This window comes from Vitis riparia, chromosome 4 (genome assembly GCF_004353265.1).
Source record: "Vitis riparia cultivar Riparia Gloire de Montpellier isolate 1030 chromosome 4, EGFV_Vit.rip_1.0, whole genome shotgun sequence".
Lineage (NCBI taxonomy): Eukaryota > Viridiplantae > Streptophyta > Magnoliopsida > Vitales > Vitaceae > Vitis > Vitis riparia.
Genome location: NC_048434.1, coordinates 6,770,758 through 6,797,114, shown reverse-complemented (window position 1 = coordinate 6,797,114; position 26,357 = coordinate 6,770,758). Strand labels below are relative to the sequence as shown.

General features: G+C 31.4%; 2 protein-coding genes across 2 annotated transcripts; both read left to right on the top strand.

Moving 5' to 3' along the window:
* Positions 1-2,175: 2,175 nt before the first annotated feature.
* On the top strand, positions 2,176-7,536 carry LOC117913481 (ER membrane protein complex subunit 7 homolog). The gene is made up of 7 exons (XM_034828466.1): positions 2,176-2,317; positions 2,610-2,653; positions 3,286-3,394; positions 4,495-4,558; positions 4,652-4,768; positions 4,878-4,986; positions 7,119-7,536. The coding sequence occupies exons 1-7, from the start codon at positions 2,223-2,225 to the stop codon at positions 7,211-7,213; spliced, it is 633 nt and encodes a 210-aa protein (XP_034684357.1). The 5' UTR covers positions 2,176-2,222; the 3' UTR covers positions 7,214-7,536.
* Positions 7,537-15,040: 7,504 nt separating this feature from the next.
* Positions 15,041-25,734, top strand: LOC117913145 (hydroxyproline O-galactosyltransferase HPGT2-like). Its single transcript, XM_034828085.1, has 12 exons — positions 15,041-15,265; positions 16,617-16,680; positions 16,968-17,017; positions 17,120-17,310; positions 17,697-17,760; positions 17,915-17,987; positions 20,493-20,616; positions 20,725-20,812; positions 22,751-22,801; positions 24,286-24,357; positions 24,816-24,928; positions 25,270-25,734. Exons 1-12 carry the CDS (start codon positions 15,159-15,161, stop codon positions 25,290-25,292), a joined length of 1,020 nt encoding a protein of 339 aa, XP_034683976.1. The 5' UTR covers positions 15,041-15,158; the 3' UTR covers positions 25,293-25,734.
* Positions 25,735-26,357: the final 623 nt, after the last annotated feature.

The window sequence follows — 26,357 nt, the reverse complement described above, 5'->3', positions numbered from 1 at the left end:
TTTTGGTAAAAAGAAATATTAATTCTTTTGTGAATTTATTATATGCTGCAAATTCCATGATTGTTTTTGTACCCCTTTCTCTCCACATTGTCCTGCTCAGTCACTTACTAAATTCACATGTTTGCTCACTTCCATGCTAATGGACTCCAGATTTTTCCAGAATTCAGAACTTCCACATAGTACGTGATGTATTAGAGTCATATTATAGTATTGAAAAGTTTTTTTTCATGGTTTTAAAAACCGGACTGAACCCGACAATCGACTGGTCATGGTTACGGTTCGCTCCGGCTAATTGAGCTGGCCAAGGATTGAACTGGAATTGGACCAGGTGAACCGGCAGTTAGACCGGCTGGTTCAACTTTTTTTTTTTTTTTTTATAAGCCAAAAAACCTTTTTTTTTTAAACCAAAAAAACATTTTGATGCATTTTCATTAAATGACAACATTTTGATCACTGTATGAGGAGTCCATCCGGCCCATTTGTCATCAAGCCCAATAAGCATTTAGCTGTACTATGTTAATGATTTTTCCATGCCTTTTATACCCCCATAATCCCTATACATTTTATTTTTATTTTTATTTTTTATCAATTTTGGATGTGAGATTAGTTAAGTGAGAAGAAACAAATTTTGCAAACTTGGGACCTTCAGGTGTAAAAATTGAAGCTTAATTATTAAGCTACGAAACTTCTTCATTATATTGTATTTGTAAATAAAAATATATGACAAAATTAATTTTTTTTTCAAATTTTTATTGTATAAAAGTATAAAACACTTTCACATTTATTTTTATAATAATTATATAATGTAATTAAAAATAATAATATAATAATTTTAAAATAATAAAATACATGCAAATAAAATTAAATATTATATATATATATATATATATATATATATATTCATTTTAAGTATATCTTTATATTTAAATATTATAAATGTTCTATTTAATAACATTTAAAATATTAATATATTTATATTTCTTTTCATCATTTAATTTGTATGTCAAATATAAAAATGAAATATTATTAAAATTTGTAATTATATATAATTTTAATTTCTTATAATTATTTAAAATTTTATATAATATATAAATTATTATTTATGACGTTACCGATTCGACCAGTAAACCATGAACTGTAATTTTAATTTTTGAAAACATTGGTCTTTTTTTTTTTTCATCTATCATTCCTTTTTCACACCTTGGTCACTTTTCTTCTTTCTATTTCTTTCTTTCTTTTTTATTTTTTTTATTTTTTATTATTTCTTTTTAATTTAGTTATGCCTTCTTTCAGTTTTGTTTTTATAATATTTATAATGTTTATATCTTATATAATAATATTTATTTAAGAAAAAATATCATATTATAATTATTATATATATATATATATATATATATATATATATATATATATATATATATATATAAAAGTTTATTTTTACTTTTTATTATTATTTTAAAATTTTGTCATATTTAGTATTTACTATGTAAATATTATTATAAATATATAGATTTTTTATATATAAAAAAAAAAATACAAACCACGATCGATGAATTTTGAATAATGTTTATCAACTTCGAGTTTAACTCAATCAATTGGAGTTTAACATAACCAACCAATCCGAGTTTAATTCAATCAATTTGAGTTTAGAAAAATGAGATTGAGTTGATTTTGAATTGATTGTTTCTTCATTTAAATTAGATTGAAGTTAATTATCAACTTGACCATCCTATTGTATCATACATAAATCCATTTAACCAATATATTTTTTATTAGTTAAAGTTATTAGTAAAATTAATTTTATATTTGTTAAAAAGGGTTAATTTCATTTACCTTCGAGGTTTTGGTTAAATATATCTAATCCCATAAATTTGAAATTTCATTAAATACCTTTATAATATTTTTCATTTCTTATTTTCATTAATCTCTTATTTAGTTATTTTATTCAAAACTAGGGAGGTATATGAAAAAATTTCGAACTTACGGGGTTAAATATATTTAGCCAAAATATCAGGAGGTAAATAAAATTAACCCTTATAAAAATCAGACTGTACACATGGAAACAATCTGGTGGCCCTTTGAATATTTAGATTCAACGGTCTTGATTTCAGGATCAGAACTCTCCACAAAACGGAGAAACCAAGAGCACAAACAAACGTACATACACGGATACACCCAACTAGTCCCACTGAGCACCCAAGAATCCAAGATCTTCTGCTTCAATGGCGTCTACTCTGAGATCGAGTCCGATCCCTCTCATACTTTTCTTACAGTTATGCTTTTCGTTTCTCTCAACTACGCTCGCCATCTCATCTGGGTACGTTTCTGCTTCAATTTTATCTTCATAATTGTGAAAAACCCTAACTTTTAGCTTTCTGTATGTTTGGTTGCTTAGAAAACGTGGGAAGATAATCTGAATTATCATTTTGAAATTTGATTTTTTGGGTTGAGCTTTATGCAACTCTCTGGTTGGTGGACTTTATATTGAAAGAAAACCAATCACATATTTTATTTTATTTTCCTGTGTTTTCTCAAAAAACCTAACCGAGAATTAGTGCATTTTTAGGGTTCTCACATGTAATTTCTGTTTGAACGTTGGGTACTTGCAGGAGTAGTGACGGCTACACGATTAACGGTCGGGTCAAGATTGAAAGTATGCTATTTTGCCCCCTTTCATTGGCATTTCTGGGTTTTTTTTTGAATTTTTGAATTTTTCTTTCTTGTTCATGTTTATATAGGGATGTGGTTTTGTATTTGAACTAGGAATTATGGATTGGTTCTTTGTTTAAAATTGTGATTTACTATTTTGGTTTAGGTTGCGTAAGATTTGGACAATTTGATTGAATTAGCTATATGTGCTGACAGATTAATGGATATTAGATGGAATTTATTGGTGAAGTTTGATTCTTTCCTGCTAAAACAATGTATTTAGTGCTCACCTTTGTTAGAGTTTGAGTAATCACCTCTGCAGCACTTTGATCAGTAGAAGTGGAAAACTCAATCATTAGTGTCTTCTTAATCTATCATCCTTACCAGAGGTTTGAACCCCTGACATCATTAGAGGCTTATTGATTGATTTTCTGGACCATTTGTTTCAAGTTTTGAACTGCCAGGTAACTGTTGTCACCAATTATAAATTTTGGTGCTTTTGTTTTTTGTACTGGAGTTCAAACTTGCTATCATGATGTGTTTCAGTTTCTTTCCCTCACTATGTTTCTTTAATAATTATGTACTTTTTGTTCAATTTATTGGCTCTTCTAGATTGTTGATGATCTAGTATGGCAGGTACTGGAGTGAAAGGATTTGGTCTTCCTGGAAAAACATCAAATGTCAAAGTCATACTTAATGGTGGCCAATGGGTTACTTTTCTTAGGCCTGATGGTTACTTCTCATTGTATCCTACCATTCTTTTTTAACATACTGACTCTCTATGAGAACTTGATTTGTGACACTTTTGGTATTTTTTTGGTTACACTTTACAACTTGAATGGTTGCTTTTTTCATGATCAGATGCATATTGATGCTGAAAAAATTTATTCTTATCTTTTGTTGAGTAATGCATGTTAAGGAGGTTTTGCAACAGATATAATATTAAGTTCGGATTGAGCTTATATGTTTATTGTGTGTTTTGCCAATCAAAAAAAAAAAAGTTCCGGATTGAGCTTGTTTATCTGGTTCTTTTATGTGTTGCTGTGAGCATTGGATGGAGGTTTGGAGATGGATTTTCTATGATGGAGCGACTTTCTTTGGGTGGGCCTGCCAATATAGATGTAGGTTTTCTGGCAAACGAGGGACTCTTATGCTTGGGGAATTAGGGGGGTATTTTTACCCTCAAGATGATTTGAGCCAGGAGTGATTTGTACTCTTAGTTAACTTATTTCTGTTTTAATCTTTCTTTGAAGGACTCCTTTGCCTTCTATGTCTGTCTGTTTTTCTCCTGCATATAGATTCTTTACTTTTATTTGTTTAAAGACATGGTTTCGAGATGAATATAAGATTGAAGATATGGTGTCTGAGTCTGTATAATTTGTGACATTGTAACTGACATACATACTTCAGTGATGGGAGGCTTGAGTAATTAATAAAAGTGAACTGGATTGGATTGATCAGGCTTTCCCAACTTTAGATGTTGTGGGGCAGCAGGCAGGAAAATTAGTTGAATGTAAAAGTTGCAAAACTTCTCTATTAAACATTATTTATTAAGAAGGAATATAAATTATAGAAAGCGAAGTTATGAATTTGGGTATAAGATCAATCACTTGCTGTATTAAAAGATTGAAGGAAAACTCAAAGATGCATAGAGTACATATGTGCAGCTTATTATATTATGATGTAAAGTTTTATCTGAACTGTTTTTTCTTTTTAGTTGTAAATAGTTGATATTGGACTCTGGCTCATAACAAGAAATTGGTGTATAGTTTGTTGCTGTGGGGCAGATTGGTAGTTTAATTACTCTGTAGGCCATGTATGATTCCTTAACCTTTATGCTTAAAGCCATAATGTGTCAGCAGGGACTCATATGATTGAAGTGGCTGCAATTGGCTATTTCTTTTCTCCGGTAGAATTCTTCCATCTGTTCTTCTATTGATTCCTGATCATCAAATTACCATGAACCAGATTTCATAAGATTCCATTTCCTTTATATGTCCAGGTTCGAGTTGATGTCAGTGCCAGAAATCCTGGCAAGATTCAAGCAGCACTAACAGAGAACAGGAAAGGTCTGACTGAGTTGGTTTTAGAGCCATTAAGAGATGAACAGTATTATGAGGTTGTGTTTGGACTAATTATAAGCTGCCTTTTACTATTTTCCGTGGTTTATAATCATTAGTTTAGTGTTTTACTGATGGTTGGCTGTATGTTAACTTCTCCAATTGCAGATAAGGGAACCCTTCTCTATAATGTCTGTTGTGAAAAGCCCTATGGGTCTAATGATGGGATTCATGCTGATCGTCATGTTTCTAATGCCTAAACTTGTGGAGAACATGGGTAAAGTACTTTGAATATGGTTCAGAATATTTTATGTTTTTCTCTTTGCCTTCAGCTCTGCCTTTTTGTGGACTCACTCAGGTTGACTTGGCTTATGGAGATTGGCAAGCCCATTCTCTTACTAGGGCTTTCATAAGCTTAGCCCAAGTGGTACATTGACTTTTGTTGTTGACGTACATGTGGATCATCATGACAAGATTCTTTTAAATCCTCACATGTGTGTGTACACCAATGTTTTTAACTCATACCAGACTGCCAGTTGGTCAACTGGACCATTTTCCAGTCTGAGCCATGTATTTAGCCCATTTTCTCTTTCAACCGGCAACCCATCGATTTAACCACCCAACCAGACGAGTGGCCAGTTTTCCAAAAATTGGTTTGTTTTCTATCTTCAAAATCAAGCACGGGGTAGGGGATTTGGACGATAGACCTCCCCAAAACCATAAAATGCTGTTGCCATTGGGTGACACTTATCTTTATTAAAAGATAGGATTGATAAATACATAAAGGCATGTTCGTTTGTTTTCAAATGTTTGTCATATTATTTTGCCTAAAAACATTAAATAAATATAAATATTTATCCGCTTTTATTTTTAAGATAACAGCTATGCAAATAATACAGGTAAAATATAAGAATTTTTAAAATTATGAAAATGATAGAATATATAACTTTTGAAATGTGTGTATGAAATTAAATAATAAAATTTTCTTTCCATCCTGAGGTACACCTTCTTAAAATTTTTGTTAATTATTTTTATTAGAGAAATGTTAAATGCTCTAGCCTCATTTTCTTTGTTCTTTAAAAAAAATGAAAAAGAAGTGAAGGGACAATTTTGTCGTCTTCTTCTTTTTCCCTAACCCAAATATCCCTATATTCTTCTTCTTCTTCCTTCCATTTTTCTTCTTCTTCTGCTTCTTTAGTTTTTGTTTGTTTTTTTTATTTATCTAAAACATAAAGAGAAAAACAAGGGAGAGAGGGGGGTGACCATGGCAATGCCCTCTAGTATGCCATGGCCACCACCTCTCTCTCTCTCTCATTTAACCTTGAGAGAAAAATTTAAAGCAAAAAGGAGATAGAAAGAGAGGGGTGGCATGCCGTCAGGCACAACTATGAACAGTGGCATGCCATGATTGCCAGCCCTCTCTTCCTCTTTTTTCAATTTATGTTTTAGCTAAACAAAAGAAAAAAAAAATGCAAAAAAACAAAAACTGAAGAAGAAGAGAAAAGAAGAAAAGATGTTAGGGTTAGGGAAAAAAAAGAAGAACAGAGGGAAGTTAGGGTTAGTGTTACGGAAGAAGAAGAATAAGAGGACAAAAAGTATTGTTTCACTTTCACTTTTATTTGAAAAAAAAAGGGAGAATGAGGTGGTAAGGGTTAAGAGAGATTAAGTGGGGGTGTTCAACATTTCTATTATTTTTTTTAAAATTTTAAATTTTTATGACTATTTTAATTTTAACAATATATAATTTTTATATTTATGAATTTATGCTGACAGTACTTTGATCATGATTGAACCAGCGATTTGACTGGTGAATCATAACCTAGTAATTTTTTTTGTTCAATTACTGGACTAGTTCTGAGAACATTGGTGTACACCTCCCACCCCACACTCTCTCCTCACCCTGAATGGTAAGAGTTGAATCTTGGACCTTACCTAATGTGGAGCCAGGGTAGGAGATACTGCATGGCTACAAAAAGTTGGTGGTCATTCCAATAGTTTAGCCGGATGGAATATTTTTAAATTGATTGGTACTCTAAATCATTGGTGGTCATTCCAATAGTTTAGCTGGATGGAATATTTTTAAATTGATTGGTACTCCAAATCCCTTTTATATTTGCCTTCCAAACTTTCATATCTTACCACATTACCATCTGGTAATGATGCCAAAATCATAATGCCAATAGGAGAGTTGTTGCTTCTTTCCATCGTATCACATTCTATTTTTGTTTAATGCTTTATCTTTCTCAGATTATAAATATGATGGAATGATATTTTGTTCAAGCTGCTTTTATCTGCTTTTTGCCTACATGTCTTACTGATCCTTGGGTGACTTCAACAGATGGATAATTTTTGTCAGTATGGTTCTGGGTCTTTTACTGATCACGTCCATCTGTTTTGTTTTGGCCTCAGATCCCGAAGAAATGAGGCGGGCACAAGAGGAAATGAGAAACCAGGGGGTTCCCTCTCTTTCAAGTTTGTTACCTGGAGCTGGCAGGGCCAATTAGAGATTTTACATTTGCAACTGTGACCCCAATATTCAAATGGGGCACTACATCAGTCATTCAAGAACCGAATTGCTGGACAATGTTCTCACAGGACAAAGCATCTTGGTTTGGCTGGAAAGTTTTTATTTTCCCTTTGGGATAATCTATAGGGATTAACTACTTTTCAAAGCTAATCATCTGTGAACATCACAAGTTCCTTTTGTTTTCTGTTTGAAATTCAAAATATTTAAGAGGCATTTTTTTGTGTGTGTTGTAGCCTTAGGCCACAATTTATATGCTTCGTAAAATTCGATCATGATCTAGTGTTGTTTGTTTAAAGAAGAGACGAGGGCCACTACTGAAATGGGAGAGCCATATCCATGGATAAGCTCATATTGTTCTCCAGGTTGTGAGTATGTATATAGCTGGAATTGGTTGATGAAGAAGCAAGAAGCAGTACAAGTGAAACACTCAATATCCAGGTCTAGAATACTCAACCAAGTCAGCAAAATCATGAATTATTTTTTATCCATGGTATTTACAACACTTGATTCCATGGGATTTTGCATATTAACTTTCTAAGATGATCAAGGGGGTGTTTGCAGACTTTTTCAGCTAAATGCCAAATTGGGAAATGTGGTCCTGCTAGCATGGCCTTATCATCGACGGTCAGGTGATGGTGGGTGGGTGGGGGAGGTTGAGTTGTGTCCTTCTTGGGGTATTTAGGTGGCGTGTACCTAATTCTGGTATGTCCTTCTTGGGGTATTTAGGCGGCATGTACCTAATTCTGGTACCACCACATTCTTTATTTTGGATTAAATGAAAAGCGAGTGAAAATAATAAATGATGATATACATAAAAGTATTTGATGACTTTCAAACTTTAGGAGGCGTGTGAAATTCATCAATTTTAATAAAGCAATAAAATAGGGAAAATTATGAATAAATGTGGACTTATTTTGGTAAGTCTTGTGAAGGGTAAGGATAAAATATAAAAATTCCTTCAAAAGCTAGCTAGATAAATAATTATAAAACATAAAAAATACCCTTTAATTACCCAAAAAGACATCTTTTAAGATTATTAGTTCGGTTTTAGGTTATAAGCACTATGTAAATATATTATATTCACAAAATAAACATACTAATATTAAAATATATTACGAAGATGTCTAATTTGAAAAATTTTGAATTCTTTTACATGACTAATAGTTTTGTATGATTGGACTATACATTGTAGCATGACTTTTGTCATAAATCAATCTTAAAAATAAAAAATTAATTTCAATTTACAAGATTGATAAGTTTTTTTTTTTTTTTAATAAAAATCATCAAGCAATTTAAAAAATGAATGATGCTAACACACTGGTATGATGTGTTCCTACCAAATGTCAATAGGGTATTAATAGACATCTACAAAACTATTATAGATGATCATTTTCTTTGAAGATGCAACATATTAATCAACTACCCACATAGTGAGAGAATAAAAAAGGAAAAGTTTACTAGTTTATAATAGACTACAATGAATTTATTAATATGCAAAATGTTGCAACATTGTTTATCTTCAAACAATCTCAACGAAGCCTTGGGAGGGCATCATAGACTTTGCATGCTCCATGCACCAATTGATGGTATTTCAAACTTCACTATTATATGATTTTATAAGTTATATTAGAGGCTTTATCTTGTTTTTATTTTGCCATTTTCTCTTGAAAATTACAAGAAAACATTTTTAGGTTATGATTGATCTATACTTTCCAACAAAACACTCGATTGTTTCTTTCAAAAACCTGCCTTGTGAATTCAAAGTGGTACTTTAATAGCATCTAAGGTTGATTTATGACATAAGACATGATAGGAGCATCAATTGTCAATATCATAAAAAAGTTCAAAAATTTATAAATTAAGTCATATTGTAATCTAAGTGTATTTATATTGTGAGTGTAACATATTTTGTTGTACCAAAATTTTATAATAAAAGTAGCATTATTAGAAATGCATTTATACCTATTGGCATCTAACATAACACATGAACGTATGAGCAACATTTACTCGATGCATTAAAATTATTACTTAATGATTTTTACTAGAAAAAAAACCTACATATCTTGTGAATTTAAACTGATACTATATTATACTTCTAAGGTTTGTGTATAAAACATGTTAGGGAGTATAACATGATAACCCATAATTGTCACTTTCATAAACAAGTTCAAAGTTTCTTATTAGGTCCTATCGTAATGTAATACTAATATTTTATATTATAAGTATAGTGTATTGTTGTCGTACCCATATTTTGTAACAAAAAAAAAAATGAGTGTGTTAAGTGACCCATACCTATATTAAATGGACTGATAGCCATTAAATGTTACAATACTGAATATTAACGGTTCATATTATTTATTTACAAAAAAATAAGTAGTAGGTTTTTAAAGTTATTCTGCAACTAATTTAGGTATGCATATATATATATATATATAGGAAATTTATAAACAAATTTCAAGATTAAATACATATTTTATTCCTAAGGTTATTAAAAATGCATGATAAATTTCTTTAACTTGGATTTCATAAATGGAGCCTTAAAGGGAGAAAAAAAAAGGCTGGAAAGAGAACTATTTTCTATTGAAATAAATAGTCTTGAGGACCTCAAAGAATTCTAGTTTTCAAAAATTTTTGTTATCTAGTTGTAAGAGCTCAATATACTTAAATTACAAGTATGTCAATTACCAAACATTGAAATGACAAATTGAAAAATAAGACAGACATTAATTAAACCAGGAAAGTTTAAATTTAGATATGGGTACTTGGAAAACCCTTGAAAATGGAAAAGAATAGAGTTGAAATGTCAAGTGGCCTCTGGGAATTCATGAAAAAGAATTGAAAATTAAAGCAAGAAGAGAACAAATTATGAAAATGATGATAGCAATAATAATATAATATAGCAAAAAACATTACAACTATTCATGTAAACATTTGAGGTTTGAATTATAAAACTGTCAGCTCTATAAATGTGAGAATCAAAGTTCAAAATTTTTAAATTTTATTACTTTGATTTTGTAATGGATCTTGAGAAAAGGGGATTTCTCATATACTCAAATTGAAACCTTAGAAATTAAAATCCCTGCAAATGATTTCTCATATACCAAAATGAAACCTTAGAAATTGAAATCATTGTAAGAAGAAATTCTTAAACAAAAATGAAAATGTCTATGGAAAGAAAGAAATTAGCGTACCTTTTGAAGAAAAGTTTCTTAAGTTGTACAAAGATAATGAGACCATGATGACAAGAAGTCTAGAAGGTTAGAACTTAAAGCTTGATTGTGGTTTACTTTTCTTTTGTTTCTAACAAGTTGTATATTGGTTTTATTGTAAACATGAAGTGAAGCGAAGGAAGATTTTTTTTCTTCGTTATTTCTAACAAGTCATAGGGTAAAAAGTCATTCAAAGGGAAAAAATGCCAATAATAATTTTATTATTTCATAGGAATTTGGGAGATAAATGGCCCTTCTATAACTCACCTTATTCGACAATTTTTCAAACAAAATATATGTTATATTGACTCGATTTGAATAAACTATCAATTTATACTTAACTTTAAAATCAATGGATTTATTGTTTGAGGCTCATTTTCAAAAGTAATTAATGAAATAAGTGAGAAAAACAATAATTTTTTTCTTATTCCACTTTTACCCTTGATGACTAGCTAGCACAACTCCATGTAATACAAGACATTGTCTTATCATATCCAGATGTTGATAATGTGTTATGTAGGTTAGATTATGTCCAACTAACTTTTGCCACCATGGTAACTGTAGGGAAACCTAGATTACTCCGTTTCCAAGGTCTAGATTAGTTAGGTGCATGCCAAAACTTCCTAGGCTTTTCTAGATCCTAATGAAAGTAAGACAAAAATTTAAAACTTTTTGTGGATCTAAAAAATAAGTTTGGTGTGCTTACCTTTGATCTAGATGTTCTTAGACCGATTCATTTCGAGAAAGACAAGTGTCAAATTCGGAGTAGTTGTCGTAGATCTTGTTAACCCATTAATCTTCTACCCGATGACTTATCCTTAAGTCTTAGCTTTGAGATGGTGGAAATCTCTAAGATGATGGAGGCTAAGACTCTCTCTCTCTTTGAAACATATGAGAGAAAGTGAATAGAAGAAACTTGAGGTCCTAACCCTTAAAGGTGTATTTATAAGCTTCCCATGGGTTTAAGTAACTAGAGCTCACCTTAGGTTTAGGTCATTTAATCTAACTCAAAAAAAAGTCTAAATTGATTAATGAACCCAAATGAGCTTTAATTAATCAATTAGTCCAGTTCAAACAGACCATTCACTAACTTTGTGCAACCTTCTATATTTACCAAACTGCTTTTATGCACATAAGTGAATTAAGAACCAAGCTAACCCTCATAAATTATGTCGTCAAGGAATATGACCTTAAGTAAAGACCATTGGGACCCATTGGACAATACTAACTCCCTTATAATCCAATTTCGAAGTTGATTTAACATCCCACTACAAAGAGTCAACTACACTCCAATGCCTTATGTAAATAATATTGCGACACAAGGTGCTCGGGTCCATGACCTACCATCTACTATATGAAGTCTCGGGCTAAACTAACGTCCATAATCTAACAATGTGAATGCTATCAGTATCTTAAGATTACCTTTACCACCCTTGAGTTACATGTCCTCTTGTTGTGTAATTAACTGATATGTCCTATTTCATAAAGAACTTATGTTAAGGTCCACTTAGGAAACTACTATGACTATAGTTTTCTTGAACACAAATTTCTTATTATCACCCAAGGGAACATATTGTTTTAAAGTGCATGAGATATTGTGGTGTTTATATTGAGAATACCTATTACTATAGATTTCCATTAATAGTGACCTAATTCATAAGGAATATATGATCACTTTAGGATCTCACCCTTAGGTCAAAACCATTGCAAACTTATGTACAAGGTCAGTATTCTCTCAAGTTTGAGAGATAATACAATATAACAACTTGATGAAATCATGACTACCTAATAACTTTATGTCATGATTTACCATAAGTCCTGTATAATGTGTAATCGTATATACTATTACACTCATCATGAGAATCTCATCTCGATGGCAAAGACTCATTCCTCTAATTAGGAGATAGTGCACTATAGACTTAAATAGATTGTCTAAATCCAATAACTGGTTGTGAACTAATTATCTACTTGCAAGTAATCCATGACTTAGATCTTCTATGTAACTTCCAGTGTGCTCAAATCATGTACAATGTAAAAAAATGTTAGGTTAGAATACTCATAAAGTATAATGTTAGAATAAGGATATATAAAAGTAAAGTTAGAATAACATTAAATAAATAATAAATTTTGAATTTGTTACATTATGTCATATTTTTAAGGGTTACATCCCAACATTTATGATGTGGAATCTATTTAAACCCATCGCTCCCTAGTTTTTCACCTACTCTCCTATTTTTGTAGCTCACACAAGTCTGCCTCTTCTTCTCTAGTTATTATTTCTATGTTGCTTTGAAGATAAATCCAACCTTGATGACTTGTCCCTATCCTTAGTAAGTGATTTCCATGAAGGACAAGATATTAGTTGAGGGCATATTCAATACTAGGATTAACATATTCCATGTAAAAATATATATATAAAAAAAATGTTAGGATAATGTATTTCACTATCTATTCTTTCCCATATTTGGTTGAATATCTAATTATCAACCAAACATTAAATAAAATATATTATCTCATCTCTTATCTTATCTTATATCATATCCAACCAATCAAATATGATTTTAGACTATATATATAAAATATGATATCCTTGGATATTATATCTTATGGAATAATATTTTAAGGTATTATATCTATCAAAAGATCTTATGTTATCCTTATATTTGGTTTGTAAAAAGAATAAAAAGATAGAATAAAAAATATATTTCATTTGAATAGTTATTTAAAATGAAAATTGTATTTCATCCTAATATTTGTTGTTAAAAAAGGGAAAAATCTCACATACTTAGTGTTATTTAAAACCATTATATAATTTATAATTTAATTGGGATTTTTTATTAAAAAATTTATGATTAAAATATTTAATTTAGAAAATAATATGTATGTATTAAAGATTATATAAAATAATACATATACTAGTATTATCTTATAGTATATTTTATGCATACTTTTTTAGTTTTTTTAAATTATAAGTTTAACCTTTGTTTTAATCAAAATTATTTGTTTTGGAAAATGAATAATATATAAATTTATAAAAATATGAAGAAAATGAATAAAAATTGTAAATTTATGATTCATAGATTTGTATATTGCATATTTCAACTTGGGTTTATCATATCCCATAGATAGTTGATGTAAAGAAAATATAAGATAATAAATCTCACAACTTATCCTACTCATATTTAGTTAAAGATGAGATACGATATCTAATGCAATAATTGATTTTACCCTATTATCAATCAAATATGAGATCTATTATCTCGGCTTTTATCCTATCTCATGTTATATCGTATTAACTAAACATATTCTTAAACTATTGGTTAACGAGATAAAATAAGATATGAATATTGTAGGATATTATATCTTACTAGATAAGATATACATTTATTATAATATCATTTTCAATGAAATATGATATTCTTGGATATTATATGTAATATATATGATATCTTAAGGTATGAAATCCAACAAGATATGTTATATCATGTTTAGATTTAGTTTATAAAATGAAAGAACAACATTATTTTTTAACGTTCGATATTTGTTTAAAAAAACAATTATATTGCATTATAATTTTGTTATTAAAAAATGTGAAAATTTTCTCATGTTTAGTACTATCGAAAATCATTCAACAATATTTGAGAACGTATCTTATTCATATTTAGTTGAAGATAAAACACGGCAAGTGGTGAGATAATTGATTTTATTTAATTGGCAACCGAATATGAGATTTATCTTTTTTTTTTAAATCCTATTTTATGTTATATCTTGTCTATTAAACTATGTTTGATTAAACAAAATAAAATAAGATATGAATATCATAAGATATCATATCCTATATTTATTGTAATATTATTTGTAATGCAATATGATATTTTTAAATATTATATGTAATGAACATGATATCCTAAGATATAAAATGCAATGAGATATACGACATCCTAATGGTAAAGCGTTGAATGTGCAAGTTGATTTTTTTTAAGTCTCTTTATTGATTTTCTTTTATTTTTTCATAAAATAATTTATTTTTTCCCTTCTGGGTGAGAATATATAATCAAATGTGGATTGTTTGAACAAAAATAAAAATATTTGGACGATTGAAAATATATGACAAAATTAATTTGGATTGTTAAACAAATATAAATATATATAGTCCAATACAAATAAATGAGATTAAAGTAAATAGTAGTTACCATATCACTATCATCAAACTTTGAATTTGACCCGCTACAAATATACAATAAAATTTGGATAATTAATCACTGACATAAACATATAAGATTAGAGTATAAATAAATGAGATTTAAGTTGAAAAACGATAAAATAAAAAAAACATTAGAAGGACAAGATAATACCCAAAAATTTTATATTTTTATTTTTAATTTTTTTTACGTAAAAAGTATTTAAGTGAAATAGGGTTTAAAAATTGTTGAAGGACATTTTTATGTAAAAAAAGGTTATATTTTATATTTGGAAAAATGGAAGTCATTTTTTGGCTGAATTTGTATTTTCAATGTCCTTTTAATTAATGCCAAATGGCAAAAAAAATAGAATAAAATAAAATAAAAGGAAAAGCTGTACATGGAAGGAACCGTACAGGGTGGGAATTGAATTAGAATTGAAGGAATGGAAAGGATGGCGATGAGTTCTGCTGTTTAATTCTGTAGTTTCTGTCTCCATCTGCTATTCTCTGTCTCTGAAGTCTGATCGGAGATGGACAACGCATCACGCCGATGGAGATCCAAGCCTCTTCAGACTTCCAATCCCTCTCTCATCATGGCCTTCTTCTCCTGCCTCGCTTGGCTCTACGTCGCCGGCAGGTTTCTCCTCTTTTCTCTTTCCTTCCGCTGAATCGTAATTTATTCGATCTCATCTCTTTTTTCCGTTTATGTTGTTTTTTTGTTCGCAAATTGGAAGGCAATTCCATTGTTTTTGTTTTTGGTGTTTTTTTTTTCTATGTACATATACGTCTGTTTGGTTGCTGAGAAATGTTGGAAGACGGAGGAAACGGAAAGAAAGGGAAATTGTGGATCTCGTGTGTGATGTTCTTGTGCTTATGGAAGGTGGTGGGATATAAGTTTTTTGTTTCGTTTTTGTGTGGGCATCTGTTGGTGGCTTAAGAAAATGTGCGAAAAAGTGGATTTTAGATGCACTTGGGAGTGTGAAGAATAATCCCATTACTCTGGTTGATATCAAATTTTTTCGGAAGGAAAGGAAAATTTGGGTTTGAAGAATGATCCCATTTCTCTGGTTGATATCAGAAATTTTCGGAAGGAAATAAAGGAAAATTTTGAATTTTACTTATGTGAAACAACTCAAACCTTTTTTGGTTTCTTTTATTTTGGGGTATTAATGGGGCTTTAGGTATTTGATTGCGAGTTGTTTTCTTAACGGATTAAAGTGATGAAAAGAAAATGAAGTGACATTTTGTGGATCTCATGTTTTAGGTTGTCTTGTTTAATGAGAAATGAAAAGCTCTTTAATTTCATCTTCAATGACTATCTGTTTGGTTGCTGAGAAAAAGTGAGGAAAAAAAGTGAGAATCCTGAGTTATTGTTGCTGTTGTGGTGCTCTGGGAAACTGAACAGAAGTCCATTTGACTAAGAGAGATGGTTGCATAATTGCATTAAGGTAACTTGAGTCATGAGACTCGGGCCCCAAACAGTGAGATATCTTAAATCTAAATTTTTTCTTTCTTTTCTATATCTGACATTTTCTTGTGAACCAAGCAGGGTAAGAATTTATTTACCCTTTGATTAGTTGCTGAGAAAACTTGGGTGAAGAAAATAAAACAAAATTTGAATCCTAGACTGAAGTAGATTTTTTGGTTTTTCAAAATCAGAACAACTCCACTTAGTTAACACAAACAGTTGTATTAGGCACCCGAATTTTTTGATTTCTTGGTCCAGGATGTTCATACTTTTTTCCTCATAACTAAGAAAGTCCATTAAAGGAGCCAAGGGAGTTGACTCAACTTCTCTCCGGTTCAGAGAAATAGAATATATAAGGTTCAAGTTTTTTTTCCTCTTATATATTCTCACCAACCAAACTATGGAAAAAATTGTGTTGATTATTATGATTGGAAGATTGGTAATCTCTCATTTCCCTGCCTTTTTTTTTCTTTCTCTGTACATGTATAATTAATGAATCATGTATTTTTTCAATAATCAGATTGTGGCAAGATGCAGAGAACAGAAATATACTAGCTAACCTTCTTATGAAGAATTCTGTCCGGGTTTGTTTTCTTCTGGCTCTGTTTGGTTGCTGGGAAAATTGATTTTGTTTTATATGGCATTCAAGAAAAAAAAGGTGTAGCCTAATAAAATTATTTGACTTACCTGGATTTTCATATTTATTTTTATTTTTGGAGATGAAAACAGCGGAAAGTATGCAACTCAAAAGATTTAGTTTTCTTCTCCTTTCCTACATTTTCTCATCAGCCATAAGGAGGGTGTGTATTGGTGATGTTTGTTTTACTTTTTACCTCTGGTTAACATTTTTTTCGTGTTTCTTGGCTGATAGAGACCAAAAGTTCTTACAGTTGAAGACAAGCTGACGGTATTAGGATGCAAGTATATTTTCTTCACTTTATCTCCTTCTAGTTAATTTTGATAATTTGGTGATGTTTCTGGAGGATGGTATATAGAAGGTTTGCATTGATGATGATGTTACAGAGATTTGGAGAAGAGGATTGTGGAAGCTGAGATGGATTTGACATTGGCCAAGAGTCAAGGGTACCTCAAGAGCCAGTTAAAACAAAGTGGGTCTTCCTCCGACAAGAAGCTTCTTGCTGTTATTGGAGTTTATACTGGATTTGGTAGTCATCTGAAGCGAAATGTGTTTAGAGGGTCTTGGATGCCAAGAGGTCAGTTGAGATATTGAAATGTTGGTACTGGGTAGTAGTACATATCAAATGTTTTTAGCATATCTAGTCATGGTTCAATGGGGTTTCACCATTCACATCGTTTACAATTTCTACCCATGGCACCCTTTATTTAGCTTGTATGTATAAATGCTCTCAAGTTTCTTATTCTCTTTTAGTTTTGGGGTTTATATTATCTTTCATTTTAACTTATCATTGTTCGATTCATTTTTTTTTTATTACTTTTATGTGAATAGTTATGCTGTTGCATGTAACGCCAGGGGTAATGGCTTAATTGCATAGGTTTCAGATTGTGTGCAGTGGCTATCAAGAATCTATGCATTGAGTTTACAAACAATATATCATGTGAAGTTTCATGGCTTTTGCAGGTGAGGAAGCTTTAAAAAAACTTGAGGAAAGAGGAGTGGTCATACGTTTCGTAATTGGTCGGAGGTTGTCCCACACACTTAAATCTTCATTTTGTATTTGTATGGCACTTCCTTTCTTTTTTCCTCCTTATAAAACTAGCTTAGTTTATCTTTGCATTACAAGCATTATGATTATGGTGGATTTTATAGAAAGTTTTATCTTAACTTAATTATGGCAGTGCTAATCGAGGTGATAGCTTAGATCGCAATATTGATGTGGAAAATCGCTTGACAAAGGATTTCTTGATTCTTGTAAGTTATGGATTCAGTGTTACCAAAATCAACTATTTCATTATTTTGTTTTCTTTTACATGAGTAGACATGTTGCCAAAATTTTTATCTTAGAAAGAGACTTGTAGTAGTAGTACACCTCCACAGAGATGAGATGATTTTTTCAATCAAAATTATTTTATGAGTTAGAACAAAAGAATGAATGTAGAAATTTTTATCCTTATTTAATGATTGAAGTATTTATCATTATTGGACTCATTGTTTTAAAAGGCCATTGAGGCTTGCCTTAGAGTGAGGTTATGGTCTCAATATAGGGTAATCTTACAAACTTGAGGTTATAACCTTGAGGCTATTAAGGCTTAAGCTTCAAATATTCAAAGGATTTTGATAGGATTTTATATATGTTAGCCCAAGGGTTCTCCTAAGGAGTTTTGATGTTAATAAAACAAGGTTAAGTGAATTAACGAATTTAAATCAAGTGTAGTTTTAGGTTTTAACAAGAAAATTAAAAGAGAAGTTTAAGTTCACTTAAAAGGGATTTGAGAAGTTGGAAGACTTGGATATTTGAAGACCCATCAAGTATAGGATAATTCTGTAAGATGAATCCTTTGGGTACACTTAGGATTTAGATTTTTTTTCATACATTCATTCATACTTAGTTTTCATAAAAATGAAGTTAAATGCTTATAAATCTTTTGATTGAAAAAGGAAGTAATTTGGGCCATTTTAGGTCTAATTGTTCAAGGGTGTTCTAGTATCGGTTCAATTGGTTGTCTTTTCCCAGTTGAGGATTGGCCAAGGGACCAAATGACTTTCTCTTTCTTCTAGAAGACTTGTGTTCCCAGTTGAGGCATTGCCTTTCTTGGTTGAGCACCGGTTGAGGTCTAGTTAAGAGTCGGTTGAAGCTTAGAAAGGACCAACGACCACTTGCAATGCATTTAATGCCCAATGACTACTCAACCAATTAAATCGGAGTTTGACCAGTTGAGGCTTACTTTTGTAGTTTGGGGTGTTGGAGGTTAGTTTTCTATAAATTGAGAGCTCCAATATACTTATTAAGAAGAGAACACCCATATTGAATAGCCTAATTACTCTTTTCCCTCTTTCAAAGCTCTCAAACTCTAGTGCGTTGATTATTCCACTTGCAAATCTATCCTAGTGCACCCATTTGAGTTCATCCTTGCTTTTATTGTATTGAGCCTTTATTGAGTTAGGGTGAGTATTGTTAAACTTCCTATATTTGTGAAAGGTTGAGTGTTTGGAGTGTCAAGCTAGCATTGAGCTTGAAGAGACTTGTAAGTGCCTATTGGAGCCATTGAATCTAAGTGTAAAGTTTGAAGGCTTGGGATTGGAAGCCTTGATTTAGTGGAACACTCATTGAAAAAAGAGTTTGAGGAGAGTGGACGTAGGAGGGATTTTCCGAACTACTATAAAAAAGAGTTTGCGTCTCTCTTATCTTCTTTATTTACATTTATTGCTTTGTTAGTTGCTTAATTGAAGTGGTTTTCAAAAAAGTTTTAGTCACCCAATTCACCCCCTCTCTTGGGTGTTTTTTCTTAATCTAATTAGCCTTACTTCATAGTATATATTTTATAAGAGACTTAAGTTCAATATTCAATGGTTTTAATGAGTTGTGCTTTTGCGAGGTTTTGGTATGGATTTATAAGTTTTGTCTTGTGTCCAAGACTAGGGTTAAACCTTTTAGAAAGTAAGGGCTTAGTTGGCTACCGATTAACCTTTCAAATGGAAAGGAAAAGAAGATATTGAGAAGAAGAAATAAAGGAATTATTGACCACTATTGTGTTAAGTTCATGCATAATCATCATACTATTGATAGATAAAAGAAAAATATTATTGCAATTAATAGATGAGGAAGAATGTGTGTACATTGATATTGATGGAAAAGATAATAAAGCTATTGGATACAATTAAGACTCATTGAAGTATCCTACTAGGGATAGTGATGTGAGTTTTAAAGATTATTTATTGAAGCCATGTGAGAGAGTTGGATTTTAGAAGAGAGAGGAAGGAATTAAATTAAAAACTATTGATAATGACATACGATTAATTTGATTGTTATGAATTGCATGTTTTTCTTATTTATTTCATGAGATTTTATTATTAATATTATTATTATTTTATTTTTGAGATTTTTTATTTTCTTTTTTAAATTTATTTTATTTTATTTTTTGTTTAAGTTGAGGCTTATGCCTTTTCCCGCCTCAAGGCCTATACCTTGTTCTGCCTCGAGGCTTTTGCTTCCCCTCATTTGGGCAAAAGCCCTCTAGGCCACATTTAGCCTTTTAAAACATTGATTGGATTTTGTTACCACATAGCATGTTAGTTAACTAAAAGAATCAACCGTTGATGCAAAATAAAACTCTTAATCTTTTCTTTCTTTTCTAAGTTGGGTATGTCATCTTTCAAGTTTGAGTGTTTTTTTCTTTATCTTTCAATCGATCACTTAGATTTCAAAACAAAGGCAAAGCATGAAATATGAATATCCGTCATTGTTGAACTCTTTAGGATGGTCATGAAGAGGCCCAAGAAGAGTTGCCTAAGAAAGCAAAGTTGTTCTTCAGTACAGCGCTTCAAAATTGGGATGCAGAATTTTATGTGAAAGTTGATGACAAGATAGACCTTGATCTTGGTAGGGTTTTTGTTTTGATCTATTTATAAAGAATATTAGTTCTTGGTATTCTGTATTCTTTCCTTAGTAGATGATGTAGATCATTTGCTTTCTTTTTTGGTGTTTCAGATGGTTTAATTAGTCTTCTTGAAAGCCGCCGTGGTCAAGATAGTGCTTATATTGGATGCATGAAGTCAGGAGATGTGATAACAGAAGCGTAATTTATCTCTCAAATCTTAGTTCAGCTTATGCAAGATTGCATATCTAAATTTCATATAAGATCTTACTTTTAATGTTGCATCACCCTTGTATAGCACTCATAAATCTGAATTGAAGGTGTTAGAGCTTATCTTCTCAAGCTATGTGACACAATTGCATTAGTTTGATTTATGTTTCATGATCGTTTTTGGTTTATTGTCCTTATCCATCACTTGTACTTTTTGGAATTTTATCATAAAGGTATTTTTAGTTATCATTTTAAAGTTGCAAATACAAGTTTTGTAAAGGCAATCACCTGATTTAGCCTAGCAATTTAGTGAGGCAAAGCCAAGGCTTGTTGCCTTTTGAAGACACAAGTGAGGCATCTTCAAAAAGCTGATGCATAGGCAATGCCTTGGCCTAGGTGATCACTTTTGCTAAGGTGCTGAAGTGATTGAGGTGAGTGCCTCTTCGAAGAGGGGGCAAGATGTTGGGAAAAAAAGGACACAAAGATGATAATTGGAATTCCCTTGATGATTATGTCTCTACGATATTCACTCTCTTGTTTTTGTTTCATTTTGAATTATTTATTTAGTCATATATTTATTTTTGACGTTTGGTAAATTATAATATGGATTGTGGATAATATGAACTTTTTATCTAGACGAATTTGAAGCTTTGTATGATGTGGGATATAACATCTGATGTTTCAAACAATTATTATTATTGTTTTGTAAATTCTCCCAGACACCATAAGCTATGAAGATTTAATAGTGTTGATTATTGAATGACATCATTGTCATCATCCAAATGATGTGAAGATGATCCTTGTATTGTTCAAGTATGGCAGTAGCCATACACCTGTTTAGTATTGAATGACACCATCATGATTGTCATCATCAAAATGATGCAAAGGTGATCTTTGTATTGTTCAAGTAAGGCAGTGGCCATACGCTTGTTGATTATTGAACGGCATCATCATCATTGTTGTCATCAAAATGATGATGAAGATGATCTCTGTATTGTTCAAGTATCTCACACACACACACACACACACACACACACACACACACACACACACACACTTTATCACCGCCTCCTCATCATCAAAATGATGGTGAAGATGATTTTGTATTGTTCAAGTATGGCTGCTGGCACAAACTCACATGCACACATTTTGTCACCTTATTTTGCTCAGGCTATCACCTTGTTTTTCACCCTTTGCCTAAGACTAAATAGGGTCTTATTGCCTTTTTCCTTTGATAACATTAGCAATGGCACAAACATGCAACCTCTTTTATTTTTGTTTCTTAGTCGGCACCTTTCAAGTTGGACAAGCTTGTCTTGCTTTGCTCAGTCCATTGCCTTTTTTTTTTTTGCCTTCACCTAAGGCAAAACCAGATGCTATCGCTTGTTGCCTTTAATAACATTGACAATGACACAAAAATGCAACCTCTTTTGTTTTTGTTTCTTGGTTGACCATGATGTAATCTTGAGCAATCTTCAAGCTGGACATGCTTGATATCGCTTGCTCACCATTCAGAGCCAATGACATTGTCGTCGTTCTTGGTAGATATTTAAAATAGAGAACTTTATTTGTACTTGTCAACTTAATTACTGCCTTATTCATTGTCTTAGCCTAAAGATGAGTAGTTTGGTGGCCTTACCATATGTTATTATTCTTGGAATTAAATTTGAACACATATATGTTCAATATGATAAATTGAAAAACACATATATAGCTTTATCCTGTGTTTGTGTTTGGGGAAATGACTATGTTTTATACACCATGCTTGTATCTGCATATTATTTAATAGGGTTTAAGCTCTCCATAGAAGCATGTTATTTCAAAAGTAAATTTTAAATTCCTAATGTATTCACCTTTGATTTACTGTGAGATTAGACTTCTGCTTTTTAGCATTTAATATCTCTCTTTTTTTCTTGGTTAATTTTTCAGGGGAAGGCCGTGGTATGAACCTGAATGGTGGAAATTCGGGGATGAGAAATCGTAAGTGAACTTGCTTGTGTAGGAGAATAGTGTGTTATATACACCTAAATTATATTTGTCATACATTTTGAAAGTCTTATTTGCACTGTTGAGCGTGGGTCGCCTCTTTTCTTTCATTTTTAATATCTTAGTTATTTCTTTTTTTATTGTCAGTATCCTCTGATCCTAATTACATTCTCTTAAGGTCTGTTTGGTTGCGAATACAATAAAGGAAAGAAAAGGATATTTGGATTCCTACAATTGCTTTCCTCCTTTCATAGGCTACTATCCTGATTTCTCCCACAAATAACTAAATCTGTTGGCTGTCAATAAGGTGGAAGCAGGGTCATATCAGTGACAGTTATATTTGAATATGATGACATTGGAATTGATTTAAATAACTTGAAAACCTCACAAATGAAGAGCCCAACAGTGTTTTATGCTCTAGTATTTTATTTTATTTTATCAGAATCTAGAAATTTGTGCAGCCTGTATTTGAATAAATAAATAAATGAAAATTATCATATTTGTACACACCGCCTTTGTGAATTATTAGTACTTTGAGCACTACAAAGAGATTCTGACAGCATAGGTTTCTTAAGCACCACCAATGGTTAGGTGAATTAATATAATTTAGTGTTACATACTAGGATATGTGTTATTATTTATTATTATACATTAGTTTCTGTGTGGAAACAACTGTTGAATATTTACTTGAAGAGTGGGCGTGATGTTTGTCTTGTATTGGGGACTACTTGTTTAACTTTAAAGGTTATTTATGCAGGCATATAATAAAGATCCTTAATTATAAAGAGAAAATTCTGGTTGATATTGTTACTTTGCCATTCATTATTTTGGAGGTTATCTATCGAGGACAGAAACGACTAGTTCCCCCATATTATGTTCAGTTTTGCATCTAGAAGTTGCAAGAGAAACTAATGTTTGATGGAATGTTATATGCTATTTTTCCCTTGCAAACATATTAGCGAGGTAGGAATTCAGGAGCCATTCCATGTGGAGGTTCTGGAGTTTGGATGGAAAGTTACAAAATGTTACTAAATATTCTGGAAGCTGGGGTTAATAGCAAAAGTTAGATTTATTGGAAGCTGTTATTATTTATTTATTCAGAGTAAATTGGGCTTGTTTGCTATCTTCTGAAAAATTTACATATTCTTTTGTATTTTGTAAAATTGAATTAGGTTGGACATCGCGAGAAGGTTACATTGTTTGCATTTTTAAAATTTTTTAATAATTAGGTTAAAATGCTGAAAACCTCTATAGAGGCTTAAATTATTTTGCTTCTTGTTTAAAATTTATGCCAAAATATCTAGTTGTAATTTTGGTTCTTCAATCCCTTTCTTTTAGTTTGCTGGTGTTGTATTGTTGGTGAAGTGACTGGCAGAGAATGAAATCTCTTTTGAAGTGTAAATTTTTTGTTTATATCTTAATCCTGATTACAGCTCTGGCCACAATATAGAAATCTTATCAAATTTCTTTTTTTTCAGGTACTTCCGCCATGCAGGTGGTTCACTTATTATACTCTCCAAAAATTTGGTCCAGTATGTTAACATAAACAGGTTAGTTTAATGCCTCTGCTGGGGAAAGAAAAATTTAGTTTGGATATGAAGTTATCTTTTAAGTAGTGAAATTGATGGGTTTATTGGTGTTATGATTGAGAAGTAGCTGATTGTGTTTCACTATTTTGGCTGAAAAGAAGACACTACATTTTTGTGTTTGGTAGTGTGAAGCTGTAATTACAAAAATTATAAGGATATATAGTCCACAAATAACATGAACTTCAACTTCTTTGTACTATAATAAAGTGAGATGAACCTCAAGATTCAATTCACTGATGGAACTTTGGTAGAAGTAAATCATTTTCTGCAAATCATGAGCAGCTATGAGCTGAACCAGATGGTCAAGCAGTATCACTCCATGTATTTTGCTTCATTTTTCACTTTTCTTAGATTTAGAAGAAGCATTTCTATTCATTTTCATGACTTCCATTCAAATCTCAATTTGCTTGTTTTTGCAGTGCATCACTTATGACTTACGCTCATGATGATATATCTGTGGGGTCGTGGATGATGGGTATCCAGGCAACCTATATAGATGACAATCGTTTGTGCTGCAGTAGCTCCCGACAAGGTGAATTCACTCACTTGCTCTTCCTTTTTTCCTGACAAATGATTTTCTTTCCATTGCTATCCAACATCACTAGTCTTTCTGTGGCTCATGTGATATATCTTTGTTTTGGCATATCCAATATTTTCCCATGCTTGGAATAATAATTAGATACTCTGCGTTATATATGTAACAAATTTGCTCTATTTTCATTCAAACCTTTTTCTTTTGAGGGGTGGGAAAATGATTTAACTGGAAAGATTCAAACTGTTGCATTACCCTCCTAAGCCAAATAAGAAATTCTGGCCTCAATGGTGTGACTAGTCTTTTAACGATTGTGTTTAAACTTTAACTTTTGGTTTCAGATAAGGTATGCTCCGCGGCTTGATCAGAAGAAGCAGCTTCTCTCCGTCAGAACAAAGGCCTCCAACTTACTTGGTTGGTTCAGAAAATGTGGGCATTCTGGGAAATCTGGCACTGGGCAGAGTAGGACATGTCATAAAGAATATCCCTTTTAGATCAGGGAACGAGCAGCACACATTTTGTAGTACATACTATAGATGGTACAGCATAACCATGCCTGGAATCCCACAATGCTACTAACTAATGGATGGCAAGCAAAATTGTTAGTGTCAAAGTGGGATGATTTTGTATGCAAAACTATACCCAGCATTTTCAGTATTGTTGCATGACTGGAGAACATGTACTGCCCTGAGGTTATGCTAGTAAGGGGCTGTTTGAGAACCTATACAATTCAGAGCTGTCTGATCATGTTACCATTGAGAACCTTATACAATTTGTTGTTCCATTATGCTTTTGTGCTGTCAGTGGTCCTGTCTGTCTACTGAACCTTCACCTTTTTTTCTCCTTTTATCCAGATTTCAGAATGGTTTTTTTTTTAATCCATAATGAGTTACATTTCATGGTCAAGCCCTTTGTAAAAACAAAGGTTTCATGAGACTCAAAGGGATTCAGGTAGTGTCCATCACAATCACCACCAGGTAATCTAGAACTAGAAGCTTTATAAAAAAACATTTAATCAAAGAATTGTAATAAATATTTGAAAATGTGAAAGAAAATGGAAGACAAGTGCTCTCTTAATTTACTTTCAATTTAAAATTATAAAATTAATACATAAATATTTAAAAGTACTTATAGAGAATAAATAAATAAATGAATATTATTAATTATGTCAATATAATTTATTTTTTCCATATTTTATGAATGTTTAATTAATTGGAACATTGTCGTATGAACATTCTACTCGATCAATATGTTGAATATGATCGAAGTATGTAAAATGACTTATGTTTGTCATTAGAACTAAGGTTTAGCATCATGTTCTTGAGTGCACCGTAAAGATCATGAGTAAACCTAGGTTGTTAAAGTTAAGGTTTAACCCGACCCACATGCCCAATACCGAGTTCACTCAAACAGAACTGAGCACACACCG

Bases quoted from the DNA above. Each gene is read 5' to 3' on its own strand.
- LOC117913145 (XM_034828085.1), top strand. From the start codon at position 15,159: ATGGACAACGCATCACGCCGATGGAGATCCAAGCCTCTTCAGACTTCC. The intron at 17,311-17,696 runs GTCAGTTGAGAT...TGGCTTTTGCAG, and splicing joins AGGGTCTTGGATGCCAAGAG to GTGAGGAAGCTTTAAAAAAA. The intron at 22,802-24,285 runs GTAAGTGAACTT...CTTTTTTTTCAG, and splicing joins AAATTCGGGGATGAGAAATC to GTACTTCCGCCATGCAGGTG.
- LOC117913481 (XM_034828466.1), top strand. From the start codon at position 2,223: ATGGCGTCTACTCTGAGATCGAGTCCGATCCCTCTCATACTTTTCTTA. The intron at 4,769-4,877 runs GTTGTGTTTGGA...CTCCAATTGCAG, and splicing joins GAGATGAACAGTATTATGAG to ATAAGGGAACCCTTCTCTAT. The intron at 4,987-7,118 runs GTAAAGTACTTT...TTTTGGCCTCAG, and splicing joins TAAACTTGTGGAGAACATGG to ATCCCGAAGAAATGAGGCGG.